General features: G+C 49.8%; 1 protein-coding gene and 1 pseudogene across 2 annotated transcripts in view; one reads left to right on the plus strand and one right to left on the minus strand.

Annotated features, from left to right (window-relative positions):
• LOC144168771 (calpain-5-like) overlaps positions 1-27,481 on the minus strand; it is a 189,319-nt gene that overhangs the window by 18,385 nt on the left and 143,453 nt on the right. For both annotated transcript variants that reach the window (XM_077697737.1, XM_077697736.1), the window contains 3 exons: positions 27,177-27,293; positions 25,708-25,904; positions 15,175-15,293 (listed from right to left, as the gene is read on the minus strand). In XM_077697737.1, the coding sequence (XP_077553863.1) occupies positions 15,175-15,293; positions 25,708-25,904; positions 27,177-27,293 (433 nt within the window). The remainder of the gene's footprint in view (positions 1-15,174; positions 15,294-25,707; positions 25,905-27,176; positions 27,294-27,481) is intronic.
• On the plus strand, positions 2,893-8,410 carry LOC144170882 (uncharacterized; annotated as a pseudogene).

Raw genomic sequence — 27,481 nt, forward strand, 5'->3', positions numbered from 1 at the left:
TACCATGTAACTATTCCAGAAATTTGTGTGCGTGGAGTTTAAATGGGTTTCTTGGAGACACATCACACTTGGCTGATTGAAATGCAGCAACTCATAGACACCATCAAGATTTTTAAGAAGGCCTCTGCAGTTCCATTGCATGATATTTTCTCTTCCCATTATTGAAGTTTAGAGCTACTGGAGTATGTGCGTGTTTATGTGTCGGCTTTCGGGGCTTGAACTCTTGGAAGGGATTTTTTGGTTTTCTCTACTGACCTGGACGACGGAGCCCGTTCCTTCCGCTGTGGTGCATGCCGGAAGGGCTCGACGTCCATGTCGTCATCTGAAGGCAAGGGGATGCCCAGCGGACTGGGCCCCCTAGACTGGGACTTGGCACCCTTTCCGGTGCCCTTCGTTGGAGCCGCGACCGCCGAGGGCGTCATGAGTGCCCCGGGTGGCACAGGCGGTGCGACGGGGGTGGGAACTGCCGCGGGTGCCTCCGTCTCCATCTCCTCCGTGCCCTCGCGTGTGGTTTGGGCCGGTGAAGAGGAGGCAGTGGATGCAGCGGCATCCCCAACAGACATGGTGGCTACCACAGCCGCTGCTGGCTCAGTGAGCGGCGCAGTGGCAGGACGGGCCGCCGGAGGCAACCCAAGGGAGGGTGGGGGCGGGACCAAGCCCGACTCACGGTACTGGGTCCCCGCCGAAACCAGACGCCGCTCCGCCCCCCAGCAAGCTGCGTCGGCGTACCTTCCCAAAGGAAAAGAGGTGAACCTCTTTCGCGCCTTAGGGAAGGTGATGTTTTCTGTGACTTTGATGTGTATTATTTTCTTCTCAAGTTGAAACTGCTTGCATTTTCAGTAGTACGCCGTGCATGGGCCCTGACAGTTAATGCAGAGGAGTTGTTCTGAACTACAATCATCTGTGGGATGGTCATGTTGGGCGCACTTGGCACAGGTTATTTAGCCACGACACGAGTTAGCACCATGCCCGAACCGCTGGCACTTGAAACAGCGCCGCGGATTTGGGACGTATATATACTCGGACGGAGCACTGGATGAAACCGGCATTGGTGTGGTCAGGAAGAATGGAACGGTCAAATGTCAAGATGATATGTCTAGTTGGTACTATCTTGTCTCTTCTAATGGTGATTCGCTTGACTGCCGTTACACCTTGACTTCTCAGGCCTTCAAGAAGATTGACCTCGGTCTCATTTGCAAGATCTGGCTCCGAGATCACGCCCTGCGAGCTGTTGAGGCTGCAGTGGGGTGTGACCTTGATGTCAAGATCGTCAATACGGGTCTGCTTCAAGAGTTTTGTGGCCTGCTGCTCACTATGTACCTCGACCAAGATTTCACCAGTTCTTTGTTTCTTAGCTTTATAGGATTCACCTACAACACTTTCTAGAAACTTCGAAATCAAGAACACCGACTGTGAAGCTATAGGCCTGGCTTCTTCAAGAGATTCAATTACCAAGAAGTGGGGGTAGTTATCAGGTTTTCGGTTTGTCATGGTCGGAAGGGGTGGAAAGGATACTTCGGTGCGGCCCCTTTTAAAAAGGAGGCGATCATTGGGTTTGGGAAATTTGGAAAAAACCATACAGCATAGTATAAAAGTAGGGGACGGGGTACTTTCTTCGTCAGCCTTACCCTGATAGCTGAAGAGGTCCCGGAGCTCCCTGCCTGGTAAACAGACAGGGAGTCCATCCGCCGGAGCTTGACCAGGGCTCCGATGGCCACCGTTTGTGGTTTCTGCCCTTCACCTTACAACTCGTAGCCATGGTAGATTACAGCAAGAGTATGGGAGCTCTGGGTCCGCGGTGTTGCCAACACCGTCACAAAGATAACTCAAGGTGCCCCGTGCGGGGCCATGGCGCCGTAATGTGCCTTCGTTCCAGTGCTTGTTGTAGAAGTGTGTGAGTGTTGTAATGGAGTTGTCATCAAGGTTGCGTAATATTTTGTTAGTTACTCCGGCTCTCCCAGGAGCCGAACTTGTTTTGAGAGTGAGAAGAGTGGCTCGGACCTCTGCTTCAGTTATCGAGGAGTGTGTTGGGTGCTCCTGGGTAGTCCGGTAGGGGGTTGCGGTCGCCAGTGGGGTCTTGAAGTGAAGAGAGGAGTTGTTGCGGGGTACCTGGGAAGGAGTGGACCAGCTGGGCCATGTGGTTGGTCTGAGAAGTTCTGGATTGATGGGGATCGATGAGGTGACGGAGGAGGGACCAGGTGCGCTTCATGACAAGGGTACCTCTGAGCTTGTCACAGATTTCTCCCCATCGGGTTGCCGCTACTTCTGCTGCGTATTTTTTCCGTGTTGTGGCTTAGCTCTGCAATTTTCTTTTTGAGGCGCTTATCATGTTTATTTGTTTGCCATTTTAGCCGTAGGCTGCTTAGTGCACTCCACATATTTCTGAGACGGGAGTCTACCATTTCAGCCAGGATCTCAGGGTCCAGCGGTTGGTCGTGAGCTTTTTCCTCTCGAAGGAGTTTGGCTACCCATGTATCCAGGGACTGTACTGTAGAGGATTAGTCGGTTGTTCGTTGCGAGTGGTCCTGAAGGCGTGCCAGTCTGTTATGTATTTTTGTTTGTGTTGGGGGACATCGGTGCGTTGAAGGGGGACGGTGAGCTGAATGATGCAATGGTCAGTTCCAAGAGTGTGGTCCATGTTGTGCCAGTGTGCATTGGATACGCGATGGGTAAGAATGAGATCTGGTGTTGTGTCTCGTTGTACACTGTTGCCAAGTCTGGTTGGTATGTCAGGAGAGGTTTCGAGTGTGAGCCTGTGCGAGTGAACGTGTTCCCAAAGTAGGCGGCCCTTTTTCAAGATTGTAGGATAACCCCACGCTGCATGTTGGGCGTTAAAGTCTGGCTCCGCTCTGGCCCCGACGAAAACAGCATTGGGGTCAACATAAACACAACATGGGGTCAGAAGTGGTCGAATACACGCCTTCACTTATCCTTACTGTGGCAGAAGAAGAAATTATGGCCGACGAGCAACAGACTCCTGAATGCACGTGGCTCGGGATTTCGCTTTGGGGGCCCAACGCGTTCGACTTCACCAACACTGCGTCTTGGCCAACGTGGAAAACACGTTACGAGGACTACGCAGCGCTCTACCGGAGTATGCCACGTCTCTGCTGAAGTGCAAGTACGCTCACTTTTGTACTGTATGGGCCCCGAAAATCGACCCCTGCTCGACACTTTCTCGCTTTCTGCGGATGAGCTGCTCTCCTACGAGACCGTCGTCAAGCGTTTTAATGTACACTTCGTGCACCCGGCTAACGAGCTCTATGAGTCCTCTCGCTGTCATAAGCGCACTCAGGAACCGGGCGAAAGCGTTGACGCTTATTACACAGAATTATGCAGACTTGTGAAGCGCTGCAACTACCCGTCTGTTCAAGTCGAAGAGCGCCTCGTGCGGGATAGGTTCGTGGTCGGCCTCAGAGATGCTCGCCTCTCGGAGCAGTTGTGCCGTAATTCCAAGTTGTAGCTAAAGGAAGCTTGGGCTCAGGCGCAGCAGTGGGAAGACGCCGAGAAAGAAAAAACGGCAAAAGGAACTGTTGGAGGATTTTCGCCAGTCGAACTAGACGCAGCCAAAGCTCACAAAGCGCCGCGATGTCAGGAGGCCAGTCAGCGGTATGCGCCACTCAAGACAGAACTCTCCAGCGCCGCTACTTGTTCTTTCTGCGGATGTTTGCCGCATCCTCGCTCAGAATGCCCAGCCCGTGTGTCCCTCTGCAATCATTGCCGAAAGAAAGGACATTTTGCTGAGGTATGTCGTTCCCGCATAGCAAGAGCAGCCAAGCTCGCCACTATCCACTTGCATACGGTCGTCGCACCCAAGCACGCTAAGTACGCGGATGTCACGGTAGACAATTATGCGGCCTCTTTCAAAGTGGACTCTGGTGCTGAAGTCTGAGCAGTGCCAGCTGATTTCCCTGCAGTACCCCTTCAGCTCGACGAAGTGGACAACTTGTTGACTGGTCCAGGAGGGCAACTGCTTCATGTACTGGGATCGTACGTCGCCCAGCTCTTGTGGCAAGGGAAAGGATGTGAACAGCGACTCTATGTGGTGCAGTCACTCACAACTCCACTACTGGGTTTCCCCGCGCTGCAGGCACTGAAGGTCGTTAAATTTCTCGAAGACGTAGCGACTCCCCCTTCGAAGCATCATGCGGAACTGTTTGAGGGCCTCGGCACGCTGAAAGAAGAGTACCAAATCAGACTGAAACCTGACGCCGTACCATTTTCACTCAGTGCACCTGGACGTGTCCCCATCCCACTGCAAGGTGTGGTTCGACAAGAACTCGACAGAATGGAGGCCGACGGGGTCATTCGTCGGATAGATAAGCCAACACCTTGGTGTGCGGGACTCGTGGCAGTTCCAAAAGCCTCGGGTGGTTACCAACTTTGTGTTGACCTGACTCGTCTGAATGAGTTTGTGCTTCGAGAACGCCACATATTGCCAACCGTCGAGCAAGTTCTTGGTCTGATAGGCAACGCAAAAGCTTTTTCTAAGCTGGACGCTACAGCAGGGTTTTACCAGGTCAAGCTTGCTCCAGAGTTTCAAGAGTTGACAACATTTGTAATGCCTTTTGGTCAATACTGTCTTTGTCGCCTGCCGTTCGGTATCGCATCGGCCCCTGAATATTTTCAGAAGCAGGTGGCAAGGATCCTCGAGGGTCAACAAGGTGTTGCAAATACAGTGGAATCTCGGTCATACGAATCTCAAGGGGCGGCAAAAATATTCGTATCACCCGAAAATTCGTATCATTAGAAAACGAAAAAAAAAAAAAAATGGAATAGTTCCGCGCATATGACAGGCGGCGGCAACATGGCGCCGGCTCATGCCGTGAAGAGGTGCAAGTAGCTTCAGTGACCGCTTGTAACCTTTTGTTAAAACGCAGCTCAAGGTGTAAACTAAACGCAGTGCCTATTCTGTGGACCAGACCACAGGATAATGTTCAGCTTTATTCTGTGGACCAGACCACAGGACAACCCTTGGCTTTATTCCATGAACCAGACCACATGATAATGTTCAGCTTTGTTCTGTGGACCAAGATTGCCAAAATCGTGGTAGAGTAGGCCACGTACACTTAATATTTGTTTTGTAGGTGGTTGATCTACAAACATTTGCGGGGGGCAGGCCAACTTAACTTAGCGTTTTCTGCGCGGTTTGTCCACAGGTTTGTGATCTGGTTTACAAAAAACCTAGGCTATGAACCTAGTAACACATATTTTTTATGCCGATTTTTAACGTACCGCAACATTTTTTTTAGCAAGCCTGCCCCGAAGTCAACTGAAGCCATGCCAAGCTTGTTGTTCCATAATAAACATTGCGACTATTACAAAGTTCGCGCGGGACAAATACGGCGCAAACTGAGCGTCCTGTAGCGTTAAAACAGTCGGCATCATGTCATCGGGAGTTGAAGACGTTTCTTTCCCCGCCTAATTTTTGGAACTCGGCCGCATTTCGCCGCATCGTGGTGTGGAACGTAGGGCTCGCCGCTTCGGACGTCTTTGTTGATTTCGTGTGTTCTGTTATGCTATGTACTAAATGCCTGACGACGACATTACGCTACCTGCATCGCTTGCTGCGCGTAAAGGGGAATGCTGTTTTGATTAACGGAGATGAAACCGTCGGGGGGGGCTAGAGGTATACAGCTTTGCTGTAAAAGTCTCTTGTCTTCGAAGCACGAAGCGTTCTAGCTCGAGGCGTAAACGAGAGTCTCGGTGTTTTCCTTTTTTTTTTACTACGCTTTTTTTTTCTTTATTGCATATAGAACAAACAGTCACGTCAATGACTACGACGCTGGTTTAAAACACATCAGTGTCGGTTTAAAACCCGCTCACGAAACTTTGGTGGGTGAAAACTATCATAAACATCGAAAGAAGACAATTCTTCCAAAATTGGTAACCACGTAAGCTCCGGGCACTGCATATTAATTACGCATTACGAAGCGCTCTAGCGCGAGGCGTAAATGAGTGTCCGGGTGTTGTACTACCGTGACATGAGACGACGATTACAACGACGGGAGATGCCAACAGCCCCAGCCCCTAAGCGGCTTGGCCCCTAAAAAGGAGTAGGTTCCGACAGAAGTAATTGGAGCACGGGAGCTGTGGCCGAACCGCATAGGAGTGCCGTGTAGCTGCACCGGCAGTAAACGAAAGGAGCAGAACACACATGCGCGCCTGCCGACGGTGATAGCATTAAGAATTTTTTGGTTTTTCTTCATTAGGGTGCTTGGTTTTATTAATAGCTTTTTAGCAAGAGATTTCCTGCTCCTCCTTACAGTTGTTCATTTTGTAAAGGACATAAGCATGTGCCCCATGCATGATGCATGTGCTCAGCCATCTCACAAGCATCAGCTGCTTAATTAAGTTCGCTGGGAAATTATATGTACTGTTCCTGTAAATAAAGATTCCTATTATTATTATCCGCTCATACAGCCGGCTGTGAGGTAGGTCGGTGCGCCAAGACAGCACATGAAAGAAAATAGCGTGTTTACGTAGTCACGAAACGTTTTCGTCCGCGGCCGTTCAACCGTATGCACTGAAGAGGCAAGGTTCTCGCACAAGGGTAAAGACAAGGTGAAAAACGCAAGCGAAAAGAAGAAACTTGTAGAGCAGACATGCAACTACACACTGCAACTTGGAGCTCAGCGGACCGGCGCACGCCGTCAACGCTGCCGCCTAAAGTTCCTCCAACTCGCGACCGGAGCGCCCACCCGGGAAGGCACAGTCGGCGCAGTTCTGTAAACGTTGCACGGCACAACCGCGCCGAACAGCACCGCCAGGCGCCGCCTCAAATGGTCCACAAAATAATGCTGAGCATTATCCTGCTGTGGTCTGGTCCACAGAATAAAGCTGAACACTATCCTGTAGTCTGGTCCACAGAATAGGCCCTGCGTAAACTAAATTGCTCATGTGGTAAAAGAGCTCACAGTGTGGGAGAAAACTGCGCTATAAAATGCCATCCGCGCCAAATATCCGCGGAGGTGGCCCAGCCAGCTTCCTCCATGTGCGAGCGCTTCGAACTTGCCGCCATGAGGCACGCGTCTCCCCACTGGCGCAAGTCGTGAGGCTCCTCCCACTGCCGTTCGCGGCAACCAAGGAAGAGGCTGGCGCCGGAGTGCCGCCCGAATCGTCAACTCGGGAGTCAAAAGAAAGCGTGCTCATCGTCGACGCAACGTGCGTACACGAACTGCATGCGATTCGTGCGCGTCGGCGTTGCACGCGCGTTATTTTCACGCCCGCGTTGACGATTTCGCCCCCGCTACAGATTCTACCTCGCTCGGAAAATGACGCCCGATGCCGCCATGTTGCCACGGGCAATGCCGCCGCTTGCCGTGCCGGGGGCAGCATGCGGGTGGTATTCGCGGCGGCATGTTTCCGTGAGCAGAAAACGTTCCATGCGGTTCACACTTCAACCTAATCAATGCGAAAGTGGCGCAGGCAACACGGAAAGGCGACAACGGGGTAACTAGAGCGCGGGGCATAGACCTCAGAAGCGAGGAATGCGGAGAAGGCAAAATGGCAAAGGTATTCACCGTCGGAAATGAGGGAACGCCTGATTGCCGTGGTTTATTCAATAAGTGTAATACAAAAAAGGAAGCTGGAGGCACCCGAGCTGCAGCCAGTGGAAACGAAAGGTACAGAGAGGAGAGATTGTAGCGGGAGATAAAAGGGGGGGAGAAGGAACAGGCGTCGAGAGGGCGAAACGTTCTCTTAGTTCGGAACAGCACCTCTCCTGCCGCTATTGTAAACACCCCACGAGGAGGATTACCATCAGGGGGGGAGGACTAATGCTTTTGTGCCCGCGCGCAACCAAGGCCGCACGGCCGCACCAACGCTCCCGCCTCCCGTTCCCGCGGCAGTCGTCTGCTCGCGGCTCGCGTGTTCGTATCACCCGCACCGGAGTGGTAAATGCGTATGGATCATCCGAATTTTTTTACATTGCATACAATGCATTTTCACCGGGGAATTTTGAAAATTCGTATCACAGTGAAATTTGTATCAAGCGAATTCGTATCACTGAGATATGATTGACGACATCCTTGTCTTTGGTCACGACAAGAAAGAGCACGATGCCGGTTTAGAGCAAGTCCTCTGTCGTCTCTCCAAAGCCGGAATAACTCTAAATCGAGACAAGTGCTGCTTTGGTGTGTCCGAAGTGCCTTTCCTAGGTGTGGTTGTCTCAGCTGATGGCATCAGACCCAATCCAGAAAAGTTGGAGGCTATCAAGACTCTTGAAGCGCCCAAGGACATCGCCGAACTTCGCCGACTTCTAGGGATGGTGAACCACCTAGCTAGGTTCCTCCCTGACATGTCCGAGATTACGGCACCCCTGCGTGCTCTTCTGAGCAAGAAAACGGGCTGGTCCTGGCATCCCGAACAAGAGTCAGCCTTCAGCAAGATCAAGCAACTGCTGGTATGAGATGAGTGCATGGCTAAATATCAGCCCTACTACGCCACCACGATTTCGGCGGATGCCAGTTCTTTCGGACTCGGAGCAGTCTTACTTCAAACGCAGCCTTCAGGAGAACGTCGACCAGTGGCTTTTGCTTCTCGCTCCATGACGGTCACGGAACAGAGGTATACAGTTAAACCTCGTTATAACGAGACAGGCTATAACGAAATAATGGATATAACGAGCAAATCGTAATTCCCCTTGAAAGTCCCCATAGAAACCAATGTATTTAAAACCTCGTTTTAATGAGGTAAAATTTGCCCGTTACGGGATATAACGAACAAATTTCGTTGAGAAATCAAATTTTGAGCTAATTTTTAAACAGTGCACAACGCGGATTTGAGACAGTGCGCGACGCGGCAACTGTATTAGCAGTTCAAAACTCCCGCCACGCGCGCGAAGCTGGATGGCGCGCCATGCGGACGCTGCGCCCGCGAAGCCATTCCCACCCTCCTCTCGCTGCGCACGGCATGCAGACATGGGGCCCTTCGATTTAGTCTTGGACTCACCGCGGGCTCCCCGAGAAGCAGTCCGACGTTCGATTTTCACATGCATCCCTATGGCTTCGGGTGGCTTCGGGGAATCCTCGGACTACCCGCGGACTATCCGCGGTGAGTCCGAGAAAAGCCCCAATGCGTCGCCTTCCTCTCCCCCCCCTGCCCCCTCCTCCCCTGTTCGTATCGCCGACGTCGCTGCGTAGTTGCGTGTGCGTGGGTTTTGGCAGTCTTCAGCCTTATCTTTTATCGTACTGCTTGCGTGATTCCAACAACGCGAGTGCGACAGGCGGGAAGCGAAAGCTAAAGGCTATCACGCTTGAACAGAAGACGGCTATGATAAAAGCCGTCGCATCGGGCGCGAAGGAAGGTAAGGTGCACTCCGTGGTAAGGTGGCAAGAGACTTTGACGTGTGGACGAGTACGCTGTCCACCATCGTGAGCAACCGAGAGTCCATCGTCAGCGCTGTTGCACGTGGCGTGAAAGGAAGCACTAAGGACGGCGTCGGAGGCACTAGATGCGGTGGACGTGCTGCGCCGCTCCTTCGGCGCGCACGAGGGCGGCGAAGATGGCGTGAACATAGCGGCCGCAGCTGAGCGAGCCATCGCTCGCATCAGGAAGGTGCATCAACGTCCAATTACGGACTTCTTCGAGCCAAGTCTGTTTGAAATACGAGTTTTGAACTGCAATAAAGTAGGTTCGTGACTTTTCCTTTTTACCTCCGGAATGTGTTTATTTTGCTGACTACCGCCGTGCGGCAAGATGCTATTTCGCCCGCTTTTTGTTTTAGGTAACTACAATGCAAATATTTGCAGTAAATGTCGGCTATGGCTATAACGAAATATTGGCTATAACGAGCAAATCGCGGCGCCCCTTCAATTTCGTTATAACGAGGTTTAACTGTAGTCAGACAGAGAAGGAAGCTCTGGCGGCGGCATGGGCAATGCGCAGGTTCGATGAGTTCGTACGGGGCATAAACTTTGCCGTGGAAACGGATCATCAACCACTAGTAACTCTGTTTAGCAAAATGCAACATGATATGCTCCCTCCTCGTGTTCAAAGACTGCGCCTCAAGCTCATGCACTACCAGTTCACCATGGCAAACTACTAGTAGCAACTGCTGATGCTCTCTCAAGGATACCACTGAAGGTTTCTTCTCCCCTTGACTCGGTGGAGTTGTTCGCAACAGAAGTTGTTAGCAACGCATCCTCAACTTTGCCATTGAATCCGGATGACGTCAAGAGAGCCCACAGCACGGATGGCGAGTGCACATCCCTTATTTCTTTGGCCCAACGTGACTGGCCTCATAAGAAGAAGCTGCCCTTACATTTGACAAAGTCTGCTGCGGTAGCTAACGAGATCACAGTCTGTGACGGGCTTCTGCTCAAAGGTCGCTGCATCATAGTTCCTACTTCCTTGAGACCAGCAGTCCTGCATCTGTTGCATGAAGGACATCAAGGTATAAACCGGTGCAAAGCGAAAGCCAGAGATTCGGTGTGGTGGCCGGGGATTGAAAAAGACATCGAGTCCATGGTAGCCCGATGCGAGCAGTGTGCACGCACTCAGATTAATCCAGCGGAGCCACTTATTTCCACACCCTTACCGAGCCGCCCAAGGGAGGTTCTGGGCATGGATCTCTTCCACAGCAAAGGACAAACGTTTTTGCTCCTCGTGGATTATTACTCCCGCTACCCTGAGGTTATTACCTTACGGTCGTCCACAGCTTCTGCAGTCGTCGAGGTGCTTAAGAGCATATTTGCTCGACATGATATCCCAGAAATCGTGAGATCGGATAACAGGCCACCCTTTTCCTCCCATGAGCTCAAGAGGTGTGCCGGCTCCTATGGGTTCACCGTTGTGACTAGCAGCCCGCACTTTCCTCAGTCAAACGGAGAGGCTGAAAGGATGGTCCGCACAGTGAAAGAACTGCTTGTCAAATCGAGTGACCCACATCTAGCTTTACTCAGCTACAGAGATACCCCGGGCATGAATGGCTTCAGCCCAGCTCAACTCCTTATGGGGAGGCAACTCAGAACTCGCTTACCGAAGATGAAACAGTTGCTGCAACCGTCCTGGCCTGCTAGAGACATAGTGGCCACCAGTGATGCATCTTACAAGATCAAAAGTGAGTGCAACTTCAACCAACACCATCAAGCCAGGCCACTGCCTCTGCTGGAGGCGGGAGAACGAGTGTGGGTTCGACCTGAAGGAGTTCGAGCTACAGTGTTAAGTGAGGGCCAACGACCTCGCTCTTATATTGTAGAGACCGATCAAGGTGCAGTCCTGCAGCGTAATCGGCGACACCTGTCGGGGTTCTCACAGCTGAATCAAACAGACCCTGGAATTCCTGTGGACACAACACAGGGTGCTTCTCCTGCAAATCCAACGGTGGAGATACCGAACGCTGCACCGAACGCAGCAACGGACGTCGGCAGTGACCATGGAGACGATGGTGTTATGAGAACGCGTAGTGGTCGCCCTGTAGTTCCACCAGCCCGTCTGAACTTGTAAAGCTACACAAGTTCTTGAAGGAAGGAGGTGTTGTGGTGTCGCCTGGTTTCAGCCAGCTGTCTGGTGACGTCGCCTGTGACGGGAAAATAAAGTACTCCTTGTTGTGACGCTGACGGCTGCGGCGGAAGGACGGAGTTTTGAAGTAAGTAACGACCATGTCATGGGGGACAGAAACGCTGCCAAAGTGCACTCGCTTGGCTGGGACGTTACGGTGCACTAAGGTTGATGAGGTGCGTCAAGCAAGGACAGTTATGGTTATCACGCACGCGCGAACTAAAGGGTGCCAATTTTTTTGTGTGTGTCGAAGTTAGAGGAGAGCAAGGGGTGCGCACTGCGTCAGACGGCTGATTTCATCCGGTTCTTTTCTTTTGCTATCCTGCCCCAAACGATTTCCCAGCTGCGCCGGTCGATCAGCAGACCCGCCAGAAAGCCGCACTATAAACGGTATTAAGCTTCGGCCAACCACATTTTAAGTGGTATTGAGTTCTATGGGAGGCAAACCGGTGGTCACCAAAACCCACGTTATATCTGGTCCCGCACTATAAGCGGTTACGTTATAAATGGTCTGCACTGTATAGCTTTCATAGATTATGAGAAAGCATTTGACTCTTGTAAGGTACCCTCATGAGGTCAGTGGCCAGGCACTCCGGCCTCGCGTGTGAAAGGAAAGATTCCCGCTGCTCGGTCTAGCGGCTCAGCACTGCCGACGGTACGCTGTGGCTGTCGACAATTTGCTGCGGCGCGTTCGGGAGACGGCTTGTCTGGACGGAGGAATGCCGCGAGAATAATCCCCTTTAAGAATGCAGACGGCCCTGCCAAGTTCGGAGGATTGTTGACGTAGTAGACAACGAAGGGGTAATTATCGTCATCCGACCGCACGGCAGTGGCGGCTTTTCTGCGAGATCCCATAGTCACGTGCGACCGTCGGAACGGCTGCTTTTCGGTAGCCGCCGCCCCTCACCCCGTCCCCTCGGAGGCACGTGCACTCGTGCACGTGCACATGCATGCTTGCTCGCCCGCGTGCAGGCTTTTGACCTACAGGTGGTGCCGCCTTATTGAATATTCCAAAGATGGCCGAGTGACAGCTGTCTACTTCAATTTGGGTACTTGAATTTGGGCCCTCCCTTACACGTGTGGAGGGGCGTTCCCGAGACAGAGCAATACCAAGGTGTTATAAGGCCGAACTCGGCCATTAGAAAGCATTCTTGTCTGAGCTCTCAGCTGGGCAGTTCCCGGCGAGATTTGTGAGCCCCCTAAGCGAGAGGTGGACTTGAAGATCGCTTTGCAAGTTAAGGGTACAGCTGTGTACCGGGCAACTACCGTACTTACCCGATACTAACGCGCACTTTTCTTCTGAAAAAATAGGGCGAAAAATCGCATGAGCGTTAAAATCGGATACAAAAGCGAAACTGCCGAAACAGCGGAAATTTCGTCCCACCCATCGCCATCCCCATCTCCAAATGGCGTCAAAGCCTTTAGCAGCAATCTTTCAGATGCAGCAAGCCTAGGTGCCTAGGCTTTTCTATCGGCGTTCACACAAATTGTCAAATCGTCCAACCTGCGTGCTTAATAACAGCAATGGCAGCAGCGGCAACAAAGGTGCGCCGCTTCCACGAGTAATTTGCGAGCGGCCTTTAAGCGTCCAAAACGAGCGGTCGGCTGAAGCGTGCGCCTCTGGAGAAGCTCGCTGGATGGGCGTGCGAGGCATGGGCCACAATACCATCGACCATGGTTGAACGTTCGTTCAGAAGTGTGGCATCGCGAACGCACTTGACGGCACCGAGGACGAGATGTAGTCAGCGGAAGGCGACAGGGAGCTCTCGCAGAGCAATGAGGAGTAAGATGAGTGAGATTCCTTAGGGAAATAAATTGCGTTTCTCTCGCATTCGTTTTTCCAGGTCACATAGTTCTGCGTGCGTTACAATCGCGGCTTGAAGTTTTTTCGTTTTTTTTCGCCAGAAAAATTGGGTGCGCGTTAGAATCGGGTAAGTACAGTAGACGGGTCCTGCGGCGGGAACGAAGTCTGGGCCGCCGTCGCTCGAGTGGTTTGCGCACGCTCGGAGCATAGGAGAGTTAGACGGAGTTGAAAAGCTCGAGTGACTTGTATGCACTTGGAGCTGGTGTCTAAATTGAAGTTCGAAGTTTTTCCTTGTTATTACTCATGTACCCAGTTATTCTAATGTAAATAGTTGTATATGAAGCCTCCGTTTCCCTTCATCAAATCCAAACACCTCGAGTTCGTCGATTCGGCCACCCTCTCCGAGAACTTCAACCCCTGCGAGCCTCCTGCCAAATCAACCGGAGCCCGGGCGATTGGGTTCCTGATGGCCACCGGACATCATCAATCTTTACTACTCGGTCGAAACCTCAGCAGTCACTCAGGCATTGCAGAACCAGGGTGTAGATGAGCTTTACGTAAGAATACCAGAGGATATCTACAATGGGTCCACAGCTACCACTGTCCTCCATAAGGAGAGCACTAAAATACCTATAAGGAAGGGTGTCAGGCAAGGAGACAATCTCTCCAATGTCATTCTCAGCATGTTATAAGAAGTATTCAGAACATTGGATTGGGAACAGGTGGGCGTAAGGGTTAATAGAGAATACTCCAGTAATGTCAGGCAAGGAGACAATCTCTCCAATGTCATTCTCAGCATGTTATAAGAAGTATTCAGAACATTGGATTGGGAACAGGTGGGCGTAAGGGTTAATAGAGAATACTCCAGTAACCTCAGATTTGCTGATTACATTGCCTTGCTAACTAAGTCCGGGGGTGAATTGCAAAGCATGATTACTACACTGGACAAGCAGAATCGTTGGTCTGAAAAATTATTATGCAGAAAACTAAAGTAATGCTCACAACCTCGGGAGAGCACAGCGGTTTGAGATAGGTGGCGAGGAAGTGGAAGTGGTAAGCGAATACAGTAAAACCTCCTTACAAGAAACCCTCAACGGACCCGGGAAACATGTCTCTTGTAACCAAGCTCTCTTCTATGCAATGTTGCTCACATAGTGAACATGAACAAAGAAAAACCGACCAAATCGGCTTCATTCAAATGCCTCTTGTAACCAAGTGTCTCTTGTAACAGAGCCTCTTGTAACGAGGTTTTACTGTATATCTACTTGGGCCAAGTAGTGACCCTGGATCCCAACCATGGGACAGAGATAATTAGAAGGATAAGTATGGGGTGGAGTGCATTCGGCAGGCATTCTCAGAAAATGAATGGCAGCCTACCATTGCCCCTGAAGAAGAAAGTGTATGACAGCTGCATCTTGCCGGTACTCACCTACGGGGCAAAAACTTGGAGGCTCACTACGAGGGTTCAACTTAAATTGAGGACGACTCAGCGGGCAATGGAACAGAAGATGATAGGTACAACATTAAGGGACAAGAACAGAGCGGAGTGGGTCAGGGAACAAACGCGTGCTAAGGACATACTAGTAGAAATTAAGAAGAAGAAATAGATGTGGGCAGGACATGTAATGCGAAGGCATTGGTCATTAAGGGTAACAGAGTGGATCCCCAGAGAAGGCAAGCATGGCAGGGGGCGGCAGAAAGTAATGCGGGGATAAATTGGTCGCAGTCAGCACAGGACGGGGGTAAGTGGAGATCCCTGGGAGAGGCCCTTGCCCTGCAGTGGGCGTAGCTAGGCTGGCGACCCAGTGCGAGGCTGCCCCAGTGGAGGCCCAGTGCAGGCAACGAGCAAGCAGAGCGGGCAGGCTCACGTCCGAAGGCGTCCTGCTGCTCCAGGTGCTTGGCCCCAATGATGCGCAAGGTGGTGGCCAGGGTGGGCATGCTCTGGCACGGCAGCAGCTTGGCACTCGGCACGTCCTTGCTCAGCTCCCTGCAGATGGGGAACAAGTTCCCGGCTGAAGAGCGAGCGCTGCACCTCACACCTTGCCCTCTTCAAGGCATGTTCGGCACATGCACACTAGCATTACCCCGCAGAGAGAAGTGAGGCAGCCTTGTCATCAGCATCTCAACGTGGCTTTGAAGAAGCAGCCACAGCTGGCGAAGCAACTCGCACAGCTGTGCTCGCCACAGGCATCCAGCAAAGAGCCAATGAAAGTCCTGTGTAGGTCAACCCTGTGCAAGGAAGCTTTTGAGGTCGGGCTGCGGCAGTACAGCCTAAAGTAACGTGTTTAGTTAAATGTGTGTGCCGAATGTTTGCTGATCCTCCCCGCACAGATTCATGACAATGCATGTGGCATCCCCAGAGCCCTTTCTGGAGTCGGCATTTGCAGCGCTGCCCAAGAGAAGAGTGGAAGGTAAGTACACAGCCTTGCAGCGTGCAAGCACTGTTCCAACACGGCTGCTACAGTGACGTCAGTGGTGCGAGAGAGAGAGAACGGAAATCCATTCAGATGCCAACTGGCTCTGGCAGCACTTTGAACCAGTTGGACGGCCTCCAAGGTGGAGCTGTGCAGTACGGTCTCCCCTGCTCCCTGTCACTAACACTGTGGCCCAGTGTGGCTGCCTGCGGACACTGCCACAGCATGTGTGCGAGGTCCGCTCGTTCCTGGCCTTTGTGGCGCTCCATTTAGTTAGGGCTTTACTGGCTGCGGGAGTTTTCTTTTGCTGCACGTGGTTTGAATGTTTTATTGCCATGGTAGGAGGCACATCCCAAAACGAATGCACCGTGCACTGTGTATGTAGATATATACGGGGACACAAAGCATTATACACCTTGGTCTCTTCTCCATATTCTGCAGTTAACTCTGGAAGAGGGGGAAAGGGGGAAGGCCTCAGTTCTGCACCCTTTCCACTCGCACTTCGTCAGCTAAGGGGGCGACCACACGAGGCGTCTGACGAGTTTGGCGGGCCCGATCCCCAGTGCACCTGTCACAGCGACATTGCAGCATCGCACGCCCGGCTCAAGACGGGCCACTTAACGCCCCTCAGAATCGGCATCACCCCGCTGCGCCTTCCTCCACTGTTGCGTGGCTCGTGTTTCACGTGTGGCTGCTCCAAGTGCTTCTGCATTTGCGAGCTTTCAGAATACCAACGGAACAGCGCTTGGATGCCGGTGCACCACGATGCTGCACCCCTTTACTCTGGGGACACCAAGGTGCATGTGCAAGTTCCTGAGGGAGGAAAAACTGAGAGCAACGCTACGCCCATGCAAAGCCTTTCCGTCACAGAGGGTCCTTTTTGAGTACAATTTTTTGGTGTCAAGTGCCCATGTGTGTGCTCACGGAGGTAAAATTTATTTCTAGGTATGCGTACTTCACTTGACGGATGAGGAGCCCCGCACACCAATCAAGCACCTGAGTGCCACCATTTCGTGTGCGCCTCCTGCCGGACACACGGGGGGTTTATCCAGGGGGGTGTCAAAATCCTCCTGCTGGGGGTGTGTATAAACCCTGGCTGGACGCCATACTGTCCAAGTTCCCGAACTGTCCGAGCTACACTTCTGGAAGCTGCGAGAAAGGAGGACCCTGACACTGGCACAAAGCTGCACAAATTAGCATTACTTTAGCACAAATGGTGCTAAAGTAATGCTAGCTTTCCTGAAATTGATTTTTAATGTCTCCCAATGCTTTTCATACTGATGCAGAAATATGTTACATTTTGCACTGACTTGCACTTCTGCTGTACATGCACGTCTTTTTGTTCCACACGTGCCCACGGTTACTTGTGCTAGTGGGGAATATGCAATTTGTTATAACTGCTCAAACTGTTACTGTTACGGCGAGTGTACTAATGGTGGTGTTTTGGGCGCCCAATAAACGTGAATAAATGAATAAATCACTGAATCCAATGAGACGTTTAACAAAACACACGAGAGCGATAAGGTCAACTTTTGAACAAACTAACCAACTATTCGAGGAGCCACGAGACGAGTCTGGCGTCTGAACCAAAAAAACAAAAAACAAAAAAAAAAATTAAGGGCTTCTTTTCATCGACAAGTGGACGGTGATCTCATGGTCAACTCAGTCACGGCTTTTACAGCTAAATAAAATTTGGTGGCATCAGTGGCAAGGAACCAAATCGAACACCCAATTCAAACACCGAAGTTTATTGAGCTGTAAAGTTAGTTTGAAATGATGCATCAAAAACAACGCTTCGATTATTGCATTTCCCAGGGTTCACGATATTGGAAAACTCACCAACACTTCTTTGTTTATTGTTCCACCAAAAATGGCTAATTATCTTTATCTTGAAAAATAATTGACCAACTGAAAAAATAATTGCATTTGAGATAACGGCATTTGATATCAGTGGGAAAAAGCAGCTAGACTGACAATTTTCAGAGTTTACTTAAAAATTAAAATAAAATGTTTTAAGACCAGTGTCCTAGCTTAAGGTACTGAAACTTTTGTTGCAGTTGGCCATTAAGGGGGCCATGCAGACGAAATACAAGTTTGTTTTATTCGAAAGATTTCGTGTTCTATAGTGCCGCCCCCCACACTTGTCCAGCAGCACACGGTGGCACATTCACTGAGAAATTAGTCAGTTTACGTCAGAATTGTGATTCGCCCGTCAAATCCTGTGTTTTCGTGATGTCTGACATGAAGTCACAGGGGCTGGTATTCAAACGAACTTCCAGTGCATCATTAGACTCTGGAGCCTTGCTTACCATCAGTCCTCCCAGATGGCGCTGCCATACTCAGCTGCGAACCGTTGGCCGCCGCTGCTTTGTTTTTGACCGTATTTGCACCTGGCTGGTTTTTGTTATGGTCGCCTCGCGTCGTGAAACATGGGGTATCCTCGACAAACAGGATCACATAAGCAGGGGTGAGACAGCCCAAACAGATTTGGGAGCAGTTTTCGGAGCAGCAAAATTTCGATTTTGGAGCAGAAGAATCTTGATTTGGAGCAAGTAGGGACATTTAATACATCGTCTTGTGAGCTTAAAAAATCATTATTTCAGCAATTTGCAGGGTCAAGTGCACATTTCAATCAGTTTTGAATACACAGAACACTCAAACAGCCTTACCTGAAAGAGTTTTTAAGAGTATCACAAAGTACTAACTGCACTACCTTTTTCCTAACTGGTGATATTGTGTTGCGCCTGCACGCAACACTGACAACAAAAGTGCCGTTAACATTACAGAGTTTTAGCAGTCCGTCTGTTCTGTTGGTTACTTTGTTACCGGATTGACCGGACCGGTCTGCGCCTGCACGCGCGGAAGGGCGAGGAGGCGCGGGCAACTAATCCCCCTACGGCTACGTATGCCCAAGTGCCCAGACGAGTCCCGGTGAGCACGGTAACTATGTACACGACGGAACAGACGGACTGCTAAAACTCTTATCAAATTTAAGGGCTCCGCAATTGTGGCGTTTTTTTTTTTTTTTTAATGCTAAAATTATTATTTTTGTAATCCCAGGATGTGTTGTACGAACGACTGTAGTGACGGCAACAGTTGAGCAGCTTCGAGCTAACGGTCGCATAGCCCAACCAGCCTACCCGTTTTAGTCCCCGGGGCGCAGGTTCACCCTATGGTCATTTGAGTAGCGTTAATGTTTAGCCACCTAGATTTTGGCATTAAATTTCACTTTGCATACATCAAGTGTTATAGTCGCGTTCTATAGCAACTGTGTAGTCCTGCAGCTATTGGGCGCTGCCTGAACAGGTCGCGGCGCCGCAGCACAGCCCGCAACTTTCGTGTCGACCATTCCATCCCCGAGGCTCGCGATCGCGCTTCGAAGCACAGCAACACTTCAACATTTTACAACAGCACAACAAGCCAAAAAATCCACTTTACGAACCCGATTATAGACGCGCGCACCGCGTTTCGCACTCAAGGACAAACCACGGCGAAGTCGTAGGCCCCACATTTCAATGAACTTTTTTTCGAGCCGCCCAACTTCCCGTAATCTGGCACCAATCTCAAACCATATCCTTGCGTTAACGTCACTGTTCAGAGCCACAACAGATAGAATGAATAGACTGGAACTCAGCTGATAGCGTAAAATAAACCAGGGAAAATATCGGTGATACGCACTGAGCGCGTTGGTAGCAGCCAGATCAGGCGGCGGCCATGTTTGTTGCCACAGCGATGCCTAATCGAGAAGGCCGTTTCTGCGAACCCTGACGGAAAGCGAATCGAGTTTTAGAAGCTATCGCTTGCTTCGTTTCAGTCTTTCTATTTGTGCCATTTCTGTGTTTGCGATTGACCGACGATAAAAGCGGCGACCGGGATGCAGGAGGCTTTTGTCCCCGCCGAAACTGACATGAGCATCAAAATCTGTGCCTTTGAGGCTCTTCTGGAACAGTTTGGCGCAATTTTCGCCATTTTCGTGCTTTTGGAGCAGCTTGGCGCAGGAAAATGGAATTGTATCAGAAAGGCGCAATATGCGCAGCTGTCTCACCTCTGCATAAGACAACGTTGCTTACACCAATCGGCCAGTGTCGTGTAAGACAATTCCAAAGCAGCGGACTGCTGGGCAGTTAAAACAAGCATAGTGCGCTCAGTAGCAACAGTAGTGTGCATCGGTACTTCTTTGTTTACGTGTATTTTTGTAAATTTCATTGTTTACCCCACCGATTTTACTGCTGCAAAATGAATAGGCATTACATTTAAGCAAAAACAGCTCGTTTGCATTTGCTTTTGCCAGTCTCAGCCATCGCACAGCACGGCATATGACATCTCAGGCTCTGTTATGCAAAATGAGCGAGTGGGCCACATGACTACTTCCTTCTTTCCCGACTATACACTAGCTTATTTGAGCGAAGTTTATGTTAAGAAAGGTGTCAGTATTAATCGACCAGATTTAGGGGAAATCCCCAAGATGGGGTAAAAGCTGTATAGCTTTCCTTTGTGGCCGTATGGCTGCATTTAGGTGGATGCCAAACTTTCCTTCGCACAAATGGTGTCAGTATGACTCTAACAAGGCAGTCGTTTGAACGAACCAAAACTGTGCTTAGTCTGCATGGCCCCTTTCAAGCAATATCGAATAAGCCTTAATATTTCTTCAAGCCTGTGGCATCCACTGCGCCTAACCACTCTGGAGCCAGTCGGGTGTCCGCATGAGATGAGAGATGCCTCAATGCTCTTTACGACCGGTAAAGAAAGTAATGAAGGTATTCATCTTCACTAGGTGCAAACAGACGCGGACGAAAGAGTGAGGTAACTGCAAACAGGGTGCCCTGTTTGCGTTTACCTCAGTTCTTCGTCCATGTCCTTTTGCACCTTGCGAAGCTGTATCTACACCAACTTGCCCAGCTGTCTGTTTTGATGTTTTGGAGGGGTACAACGATGCTCGCCAAAAATACCATATTTTTGCGCACACAGTAAAACCTTGTTACAAGGGACACTCAGGGGACCCAGGAAATGTGTCTCTTGTAAGCAATGTTGCTAACATGGGGAACACGAGAAAACTGACCAAATCGGCTTGTTTATTTATTTATTTTATTTATTTGTAAATACTGCAGTCTCTCTCGAGACTTTTGCAGGGTGGGTACAGGTAAGTAAATGCAAATACATACAAGATAAGGCAACAAACAATAGAACATAAAATGCACAACAATAAAAATACATGTCTTATTACAAACACTTTTCAAATGAAGTCAATGACTGCTGTGTTACCGCTTCGTTAGTCAGGTCGTTCCATTCAACAAGTGTTCGAGGAAAAAATGAATATTTGTAGCAGTTATTTTGAGGGTTTAAGGGGGGAGGCTGGTCTTAGACAAAACTTTTTTATTTTTCAAGCTATTGAGATGAAAACTTCCAAACAGATGTATTTCAGCATTCTGATTTCAAATATCAATTTAGATTTTGGATATCGCAAGTAGTTCTAATTTCATACAGATTTCATTGTTAAAAACCTATCCCCAATTTAAAAAAAAAATCTGCTTTATTGATGCTTCTAAACTGCACTTCATTGCATTGCTTAGCAACCAGGGAGTGCAATAAAAGTATTCCCATGCTTCTAGCCTTCCTACAACCAATTGTATGAGGGTTCAAACAACGAAGTTTGAACCCTCATACAACGAAGTTTGTTCAAACAACGAAGTTTGAACCCTCATACAATTGGTTGTAGGAAGGCTAGAAGCATGGGAATACTTTTATTGCACTCCCTGGTTGCTAAGCAATGCAATGAAGTGCAGTTTAGAAGCATCAATAAAGCAGATTTTTTTTAAAATTGGGGATAGGCTTTTAACAATGAAATCTGTATGAAATTAGAACTACTTGTGATATCCAAAATATAAATTGATATTTGAAATCAGAATGCTGAAATACATCTGTTTGGAAGTTTTCATCTCAATAGCTTGAAAAATAAAAAAGTTTGTCCAAGACCAGCACGCGTGGCGGGGTCTTTTATTATAATTGGATGAATATTTTAGGATGCGGGAAGTGTCAACAGAGTAATGCCCTCGAATTAATTGAAAGAACAACTTCAGGCGGCAAATCCGGTTTCTTTCGGAGATGGGCAACATCCCGCTTTGGTCAAGAAGAGCTGATATGGAGGTGCGCCCATATGAATTGTAAATGAATCTTGCAGCCTTTTTTTGCAACCTTTCTAATTTATTAATATCGGATTTTGTGAATGGGTCCCAGATTACTACTGCGTACTCTATTATTGGTTGGATAATTGCATTATATGCGAGAAGACGTACATTCGGTGTGGACAATTTTAAGGAACGCCGTAGAAAGAATAACTTGCGTAGTGATCTAGCTGTGATGTTGTCTATGTGTTTCGTTTAGGAAAGCTTGTTCGATATCCATAGGCCGAGGTACTTGTAGTTTTCTACTTCCTGCAGACGAATATTATTAGCGGTGTAATGGTACTGGAAGGGAACCTTTTTATGGGTTATTTTCATGAAGACAGTTTTTTTTGAAGTTGATAGACATTTGCCACTCGTGGCACCAAGCAATTATTTTCTGGAAGTCATTATTTAGTCTTAACTGGTCTTGCGGAGATTCTATCTTTTCATATACAATGCAGTCATTTTCGTAGTTTAACATGAACAGAAAGGTCAAGAACGATGTCATTAATATATAATAAAAACAATAAAGGACCCAGTACTGAGCCCTGAGGGACGCCAGAATCAACCGGTGCACAGTTGGAAGAAGCCTTATTGATTGCGACAAATTGACTTCGACTTCGGAGGTACGCAGAAATCCAGGCACGTAATTTATCATTTCGTATAATATGTCCTAATTTGTGCAGAAGCTTTTGATGCGGTACTTTATCGAATGCTTTTTTAAAACCCATAAATATTACGTCAGTTTGTTTTCCTTCATTAATGGCACTCGCAAAGTCATGAACGGTTTCCACTAGCTGAGTAGTGGTCGAGAAACCAGCCCGAAATCTGTGCTGCATATTTGTTATTACCTTATGTTTTTCTAAATAGCTAATTATGTGCTTGTAAATGATATGTTCTAGCAGTTTACATGATGTTGAAGTGAGTGAGACTGGGTGGTAATTTTGAATGCAAGTTTTTCCTCCGGTTTTATGTACAGGTTTGATTTTGGCTAGCCTCCAGTCATCAGGTAAAGCGCCATCATTTACAGACTTCGTGAAGACAACATATAAGTATTTTTCACACCGTTCCGCGTATCTTTTTAAAAAGGAATTGGGGATATCGTCTGGTCCTGGAGATTTATATCAAGATGTAACAGTAAATTCAATATTCCAGGTTCAGAAATACTAACATCAGAAAGTGGGGGGAGATTCATTTAAAACGCGGGAAGAACATTATTGTCCATCGTAAAAACTGACGTGAAATCGTCATTAAAGGCGGCGGCAACCACTTCATCGTCGTGCACGTTTTTTCCATCTATGACGAACATGTCAGGAGAGCAAGACTTAGGAGTAATTGTTTTCCAAAATCTCTTGGGGGACGCCTTAATTAAACTCGGAAGCGAAAAGCCGTAGTATTTATCCTTATCTTGAGAAATTTTTAATTTTAGCTCACTTGATATTTTATCTATTACCGATTGCTGCTGGACATTTGTAGGACTTCTGAACTTCTTTTTTAATCTCTTGAGCTTCCGTTGTAATTGCAACGTACCCCGAGTTATCCAAGGATTGCGGTTTTTGGATTTTTTAGAAATTTTAGGCACAAAGCGTTCGACACACTCATTCACAATGTATTTGAATTGGAGCCACAATTCATTCACAGAGCAGGTCATGTTCGCAAAATTGTCGTAACCAATTTCCAACATGTCAATGATGGATACGTCATCAGCGCGAGACATATTCGGGTGCATACAAATCTCACTATATTCCACAGTATGTACATCTTCTAATTTTAACACAACAGCTTGCTGATCCGATATACCTGGCATGACATGGCACGACGTCTTACTTTCCATACTACCGCTAACAAAAAATAAATCAAGAATGGAGGCTGATCCGTTTTGCGTTCTTGTGTAGTCGCTTACGTTCTGAGATAAGTCATACGTAAAAACAATATCTAGCATTTTATCTTCAGCTTCTGTACTTGGCGAGACGTCTGCCCAATCTACATTAGGCATGTTGTAATCTCCAGCTATTATCAATTTATCGCCAGGTTTCACATGTTTGAGAAGATATTCTTTTAAGTTATCTAATACAAGAGCCGAGCTGTTTGGCGGTCTATAAACTACTCCAATTATGTGTCTAATTTTGTTAATGTATACCTTACAGAAGATACTTTCAACACCCGAAACGTCAGGCATCCTTAAAACCCTAATTTTACTTTTAAAAATAATAGATACTCCCCCGCCCCTTCGGTCGCGGTCCTTACGAAACACCCGATAGTTTGCAGGGACGAATTCACTGTCGAAGATATCATCACTCAGCCACGTTTCTGTGAGTAAAGCAAATTCCGCGTCATGAGCAACAAGTAATCCTTCGAGCTCAACAGGTTTGTTTACAATGCTGCGGCAGTTCACGTTTAAAATAGTGAATACCTGTCTAAGCTTGTCGGTCCACTTGTTTTTCCGAATTCCGTATCGTTTGTCCCTTTCTTCGTCCCATGCATACATTCAAGTGTCTCTTACAACCTTACATGTCTCTTACATTCAAGTGTCTCTTGTAACAGTGTCGCTTGTAACGAGGTTTTCCTGTATAACCCGCCCTTGCACATAATCCGCACCCCTACTTTCAGACCGCTGCAAAAAAGAAAAAAGAAAATGTGCCTCGCGTATTCCCCGCACATTTGATATAGGAAAGGCTGCACATCACATACTATGTAGACAGAAAAAGCGTATATTTAGCAAGTAGAATACGCCAGCTGCAATGCCAAAGTCAGAACTCCTAATACAATTCAGTTGTTACACTGCACGCGTCCTTGTTTTTTCTTCCTTGCGCATGTTTTGCGCAATCGCTGCCACGGACGGCTTAGTCAGTGTTACTGCGTAGGAGCTTCCCGGCACAACGTGTATTGTCGTGAAGCTGCATTAAAGGAAAAACCCCGTGCAATATTTGCACCCCTACACTGCCACTGAAATTTTCGCATTTTTGGTGTGGGTTATACGCGAGAAAATACGGTAGTGCCAGCTGAGTTGCTCCTAATGCTGCACGCCATCCATGGTACTATCCCGATCCACAGTGTGGACTTAATGTGTGCAGGGTGTTTCAATGTAGCGGCACGATTTATACTCGAGCGAATAATTAAAGTGCTGCACAACAAAGAAGATGCCTGGAGGCTCCTCCGCCTACTCATTTGGGCAAACTAGGCGCAATTAGAAAGCTGGTGTCAGAGATTTGTGCCCAACATTGAGCCCGTGTGGTGGCATGGTTAGGCCCCCCTACACTGGGGCCATCTGTGGGTGCGAGCAGAGAACCGGGCGCAGGGCCAGCACCGCCAACCGAGGGAACCTGCCCTCAGGACCACACCGCTGGAGTCACTCGCAGGACCCAGAAATGGCACTGTCCATCTCTTCTCCCCTTTGCGTCAGCTCAGGAGAAGTGCAGCAACGCAGCACAGCGGAGGAAGTGAGAAACCCGACAGGAGTTGCAGCGGCGGCCCATCCTCCGCGACACACGGGGCCAGGACAGAGGCCACCCCCAGGACAACAAGGAAGACACCTGCACCCCCGTACCCCTGGCATCCACGCAGTACGTGTCCGCTCTGCATGGTGGTGGCGAGGGCACCAAAAGGCCTGCTTGTTGTCTGGCCGATCCCCTTCACCCCACAGAACTATGGAACTGTGGAGACTACACAAAGCTCTGCTTTTCCACTAAACGTCAGGCTTTTTTGCCAGACAGCACAGTTGCTGCCATGTCTGTGCTTGAAGGGGTGCCTCAACACAGGCCACGTTGAGCGTCAGCAGACACGGGAACTGCACCTCCTCAGCAGAGGAACAAGCACTATAGTATACCTGACGTCAAGCGGGTGCCGGGAGAGCAGGCGCAGGAGGAATCGGCGGCCGCGCCCCGGCCGGAAGGTGGTGGGCAGCAGGCAGAAGCGGCCCCGTTGCAGCCTGCACTCGAGGAACACCCCCCGCGAGCGCACGTACTCCGAGCTGCACACCTTGGCCTTCAACGCGTGCACCCGGAACTGCCGGTTCACCTCCACCTGGACAGGAGGGGCGGCCCAGTAGTACCCCGCTTCAAGGCTTTGAAGCATGGATGGCCAGTCTGGCTGCGATCGGCCCGGCCGTCCCACTGCTCTTTGGCCCCTGCCACGCACTGATCAACGGGGCTGTGGTAGCACGAGGCAATGAAAACGCCGAGCCACAGAAACACACCTTATTTAGAACACAAGCCAGCAGCTGACGGGCTGGCGGCAGCTATGCCTGGCCGAACGCTCGGAGTTCCTGGGAGCACTGACCGCTCACGCCACGATGCTCGCGCAGTGAGCCTCAGAGTGGTGCTTTGTCATCTTCGTCAGTGCTGCTACACGGTCTTATGATGGCCACACAAGCAACCAGGACGGTTTCTGGGCAACCATCCCCAGGGCCCTTCTTCCCACCGTCGCAGGCACACATCACTACACCTCTGCTGGTGCCCCCACACGTTCGGCCCCAGGATTCAGACCAGCCACCCTCTGTGTCTCGTGCCTCAGCAGCAGCCCTGCAAGCAACCCCCCTGTCTGCCTACCCACTGCGAGCGTGGCGTAGGCAACATCGGCCCAGGGGCTCGTTGAAAGGCTGCGCTGTTTTTGGAAGCTGGCATGGGCAGGGACTACAGGAAAACCTCGTTACAAGAGACACTTGGTTATAAGAGACATTTGAATGAAGCCGGTTTGGTCGGTTTTCCTACGTTTCCCATGTTAGCAACATTGCTTGCAAGAGAGCTTGGTTTCAAGAGACACGTTTCTTGGGTCCCTTGAAACGAGGTTTCACTGTAGCCACAAACTGCCCACTGCAAACTATACTCGACACAAGCAGTGGGTCGCCCCCAAGCTTGAGCAACCAACTCCCCGATATCTTCCTCGAGTGTGCAGCCGTTTTGTGCCTTCCACCCACCGCAGAGCAGCGCAGCAGCTGTGCCAAAACAAGGCTGCTTTGTGGGTCAGCCCGCAATCCTATCCAGCGCACGGACCGAGCCATTCGCCCCTCTTTCTCCCACATGGCACCAGGACGTCCCTTCTTCTGGTGCAGAGGGGCCAACCAGGCAGCCCCAGTTGGCATTCAAGCTGGAGCCTGCAGGCCCTCTCCAGCAGCTAGGGGCACCCACTCCTGGAACGACGGCCCCGAAGAGACTGCCGGGGTGCAGGAGAGCAGAAAGAGTGGGGGGCCCCTTCCCGCACCGAGGTGTGCTCCCGCTCCTCCCGACCCAGGAAAGACCCCAGGGGCAGGCACTGCTCGTCCCGCCACACTGATTCCCCTGATGGGAAGCCCCCTACCTGCATGACGTGGATGCCGATGGCACAGTTCTCCGGCGGCCCCTCGCCCTCCATGCTGTCTTGCATCAGGTAGACCAGCACCAGCACCTCCGCGTCCTCCTTCACGTCCAGCCGGTACTGCACGCCAGCGGTGCACACGCCACGCATCAGGCCCCGTGGAGGAGGGGCACACGCACACACTCGGGGGGGCTAGCTGCTCTGCAGACTCCCACTGCCTGTCCGCAGGCAGTCCACGGATTCGCCCACCATGTGCCAAAAACGAATGCCTGACTGCTTCCTGGCGCATCTGCGTCGAATCCCAAAGT

The sequence above is a fragment of the Haemaphysalis longicornis genome, unplaced genomic scaffold (assembly GCF_048455015.1).
Source record: "Haemaphysalis longicornis isolate Haplotype H1 unplaced genomic scaffold, Haemaphysalis longicornis Haplotype H1 scaffold_2, whole genome shotgun sequence".
Classification (NCBI taxonomy): domain Eukaryota; kingdom Metazoa; phylum Arthropoda; class Arachnida; order Ixodida; family Ixodidae; genus Haemaphysalis; species Haemaphysalis longicornis.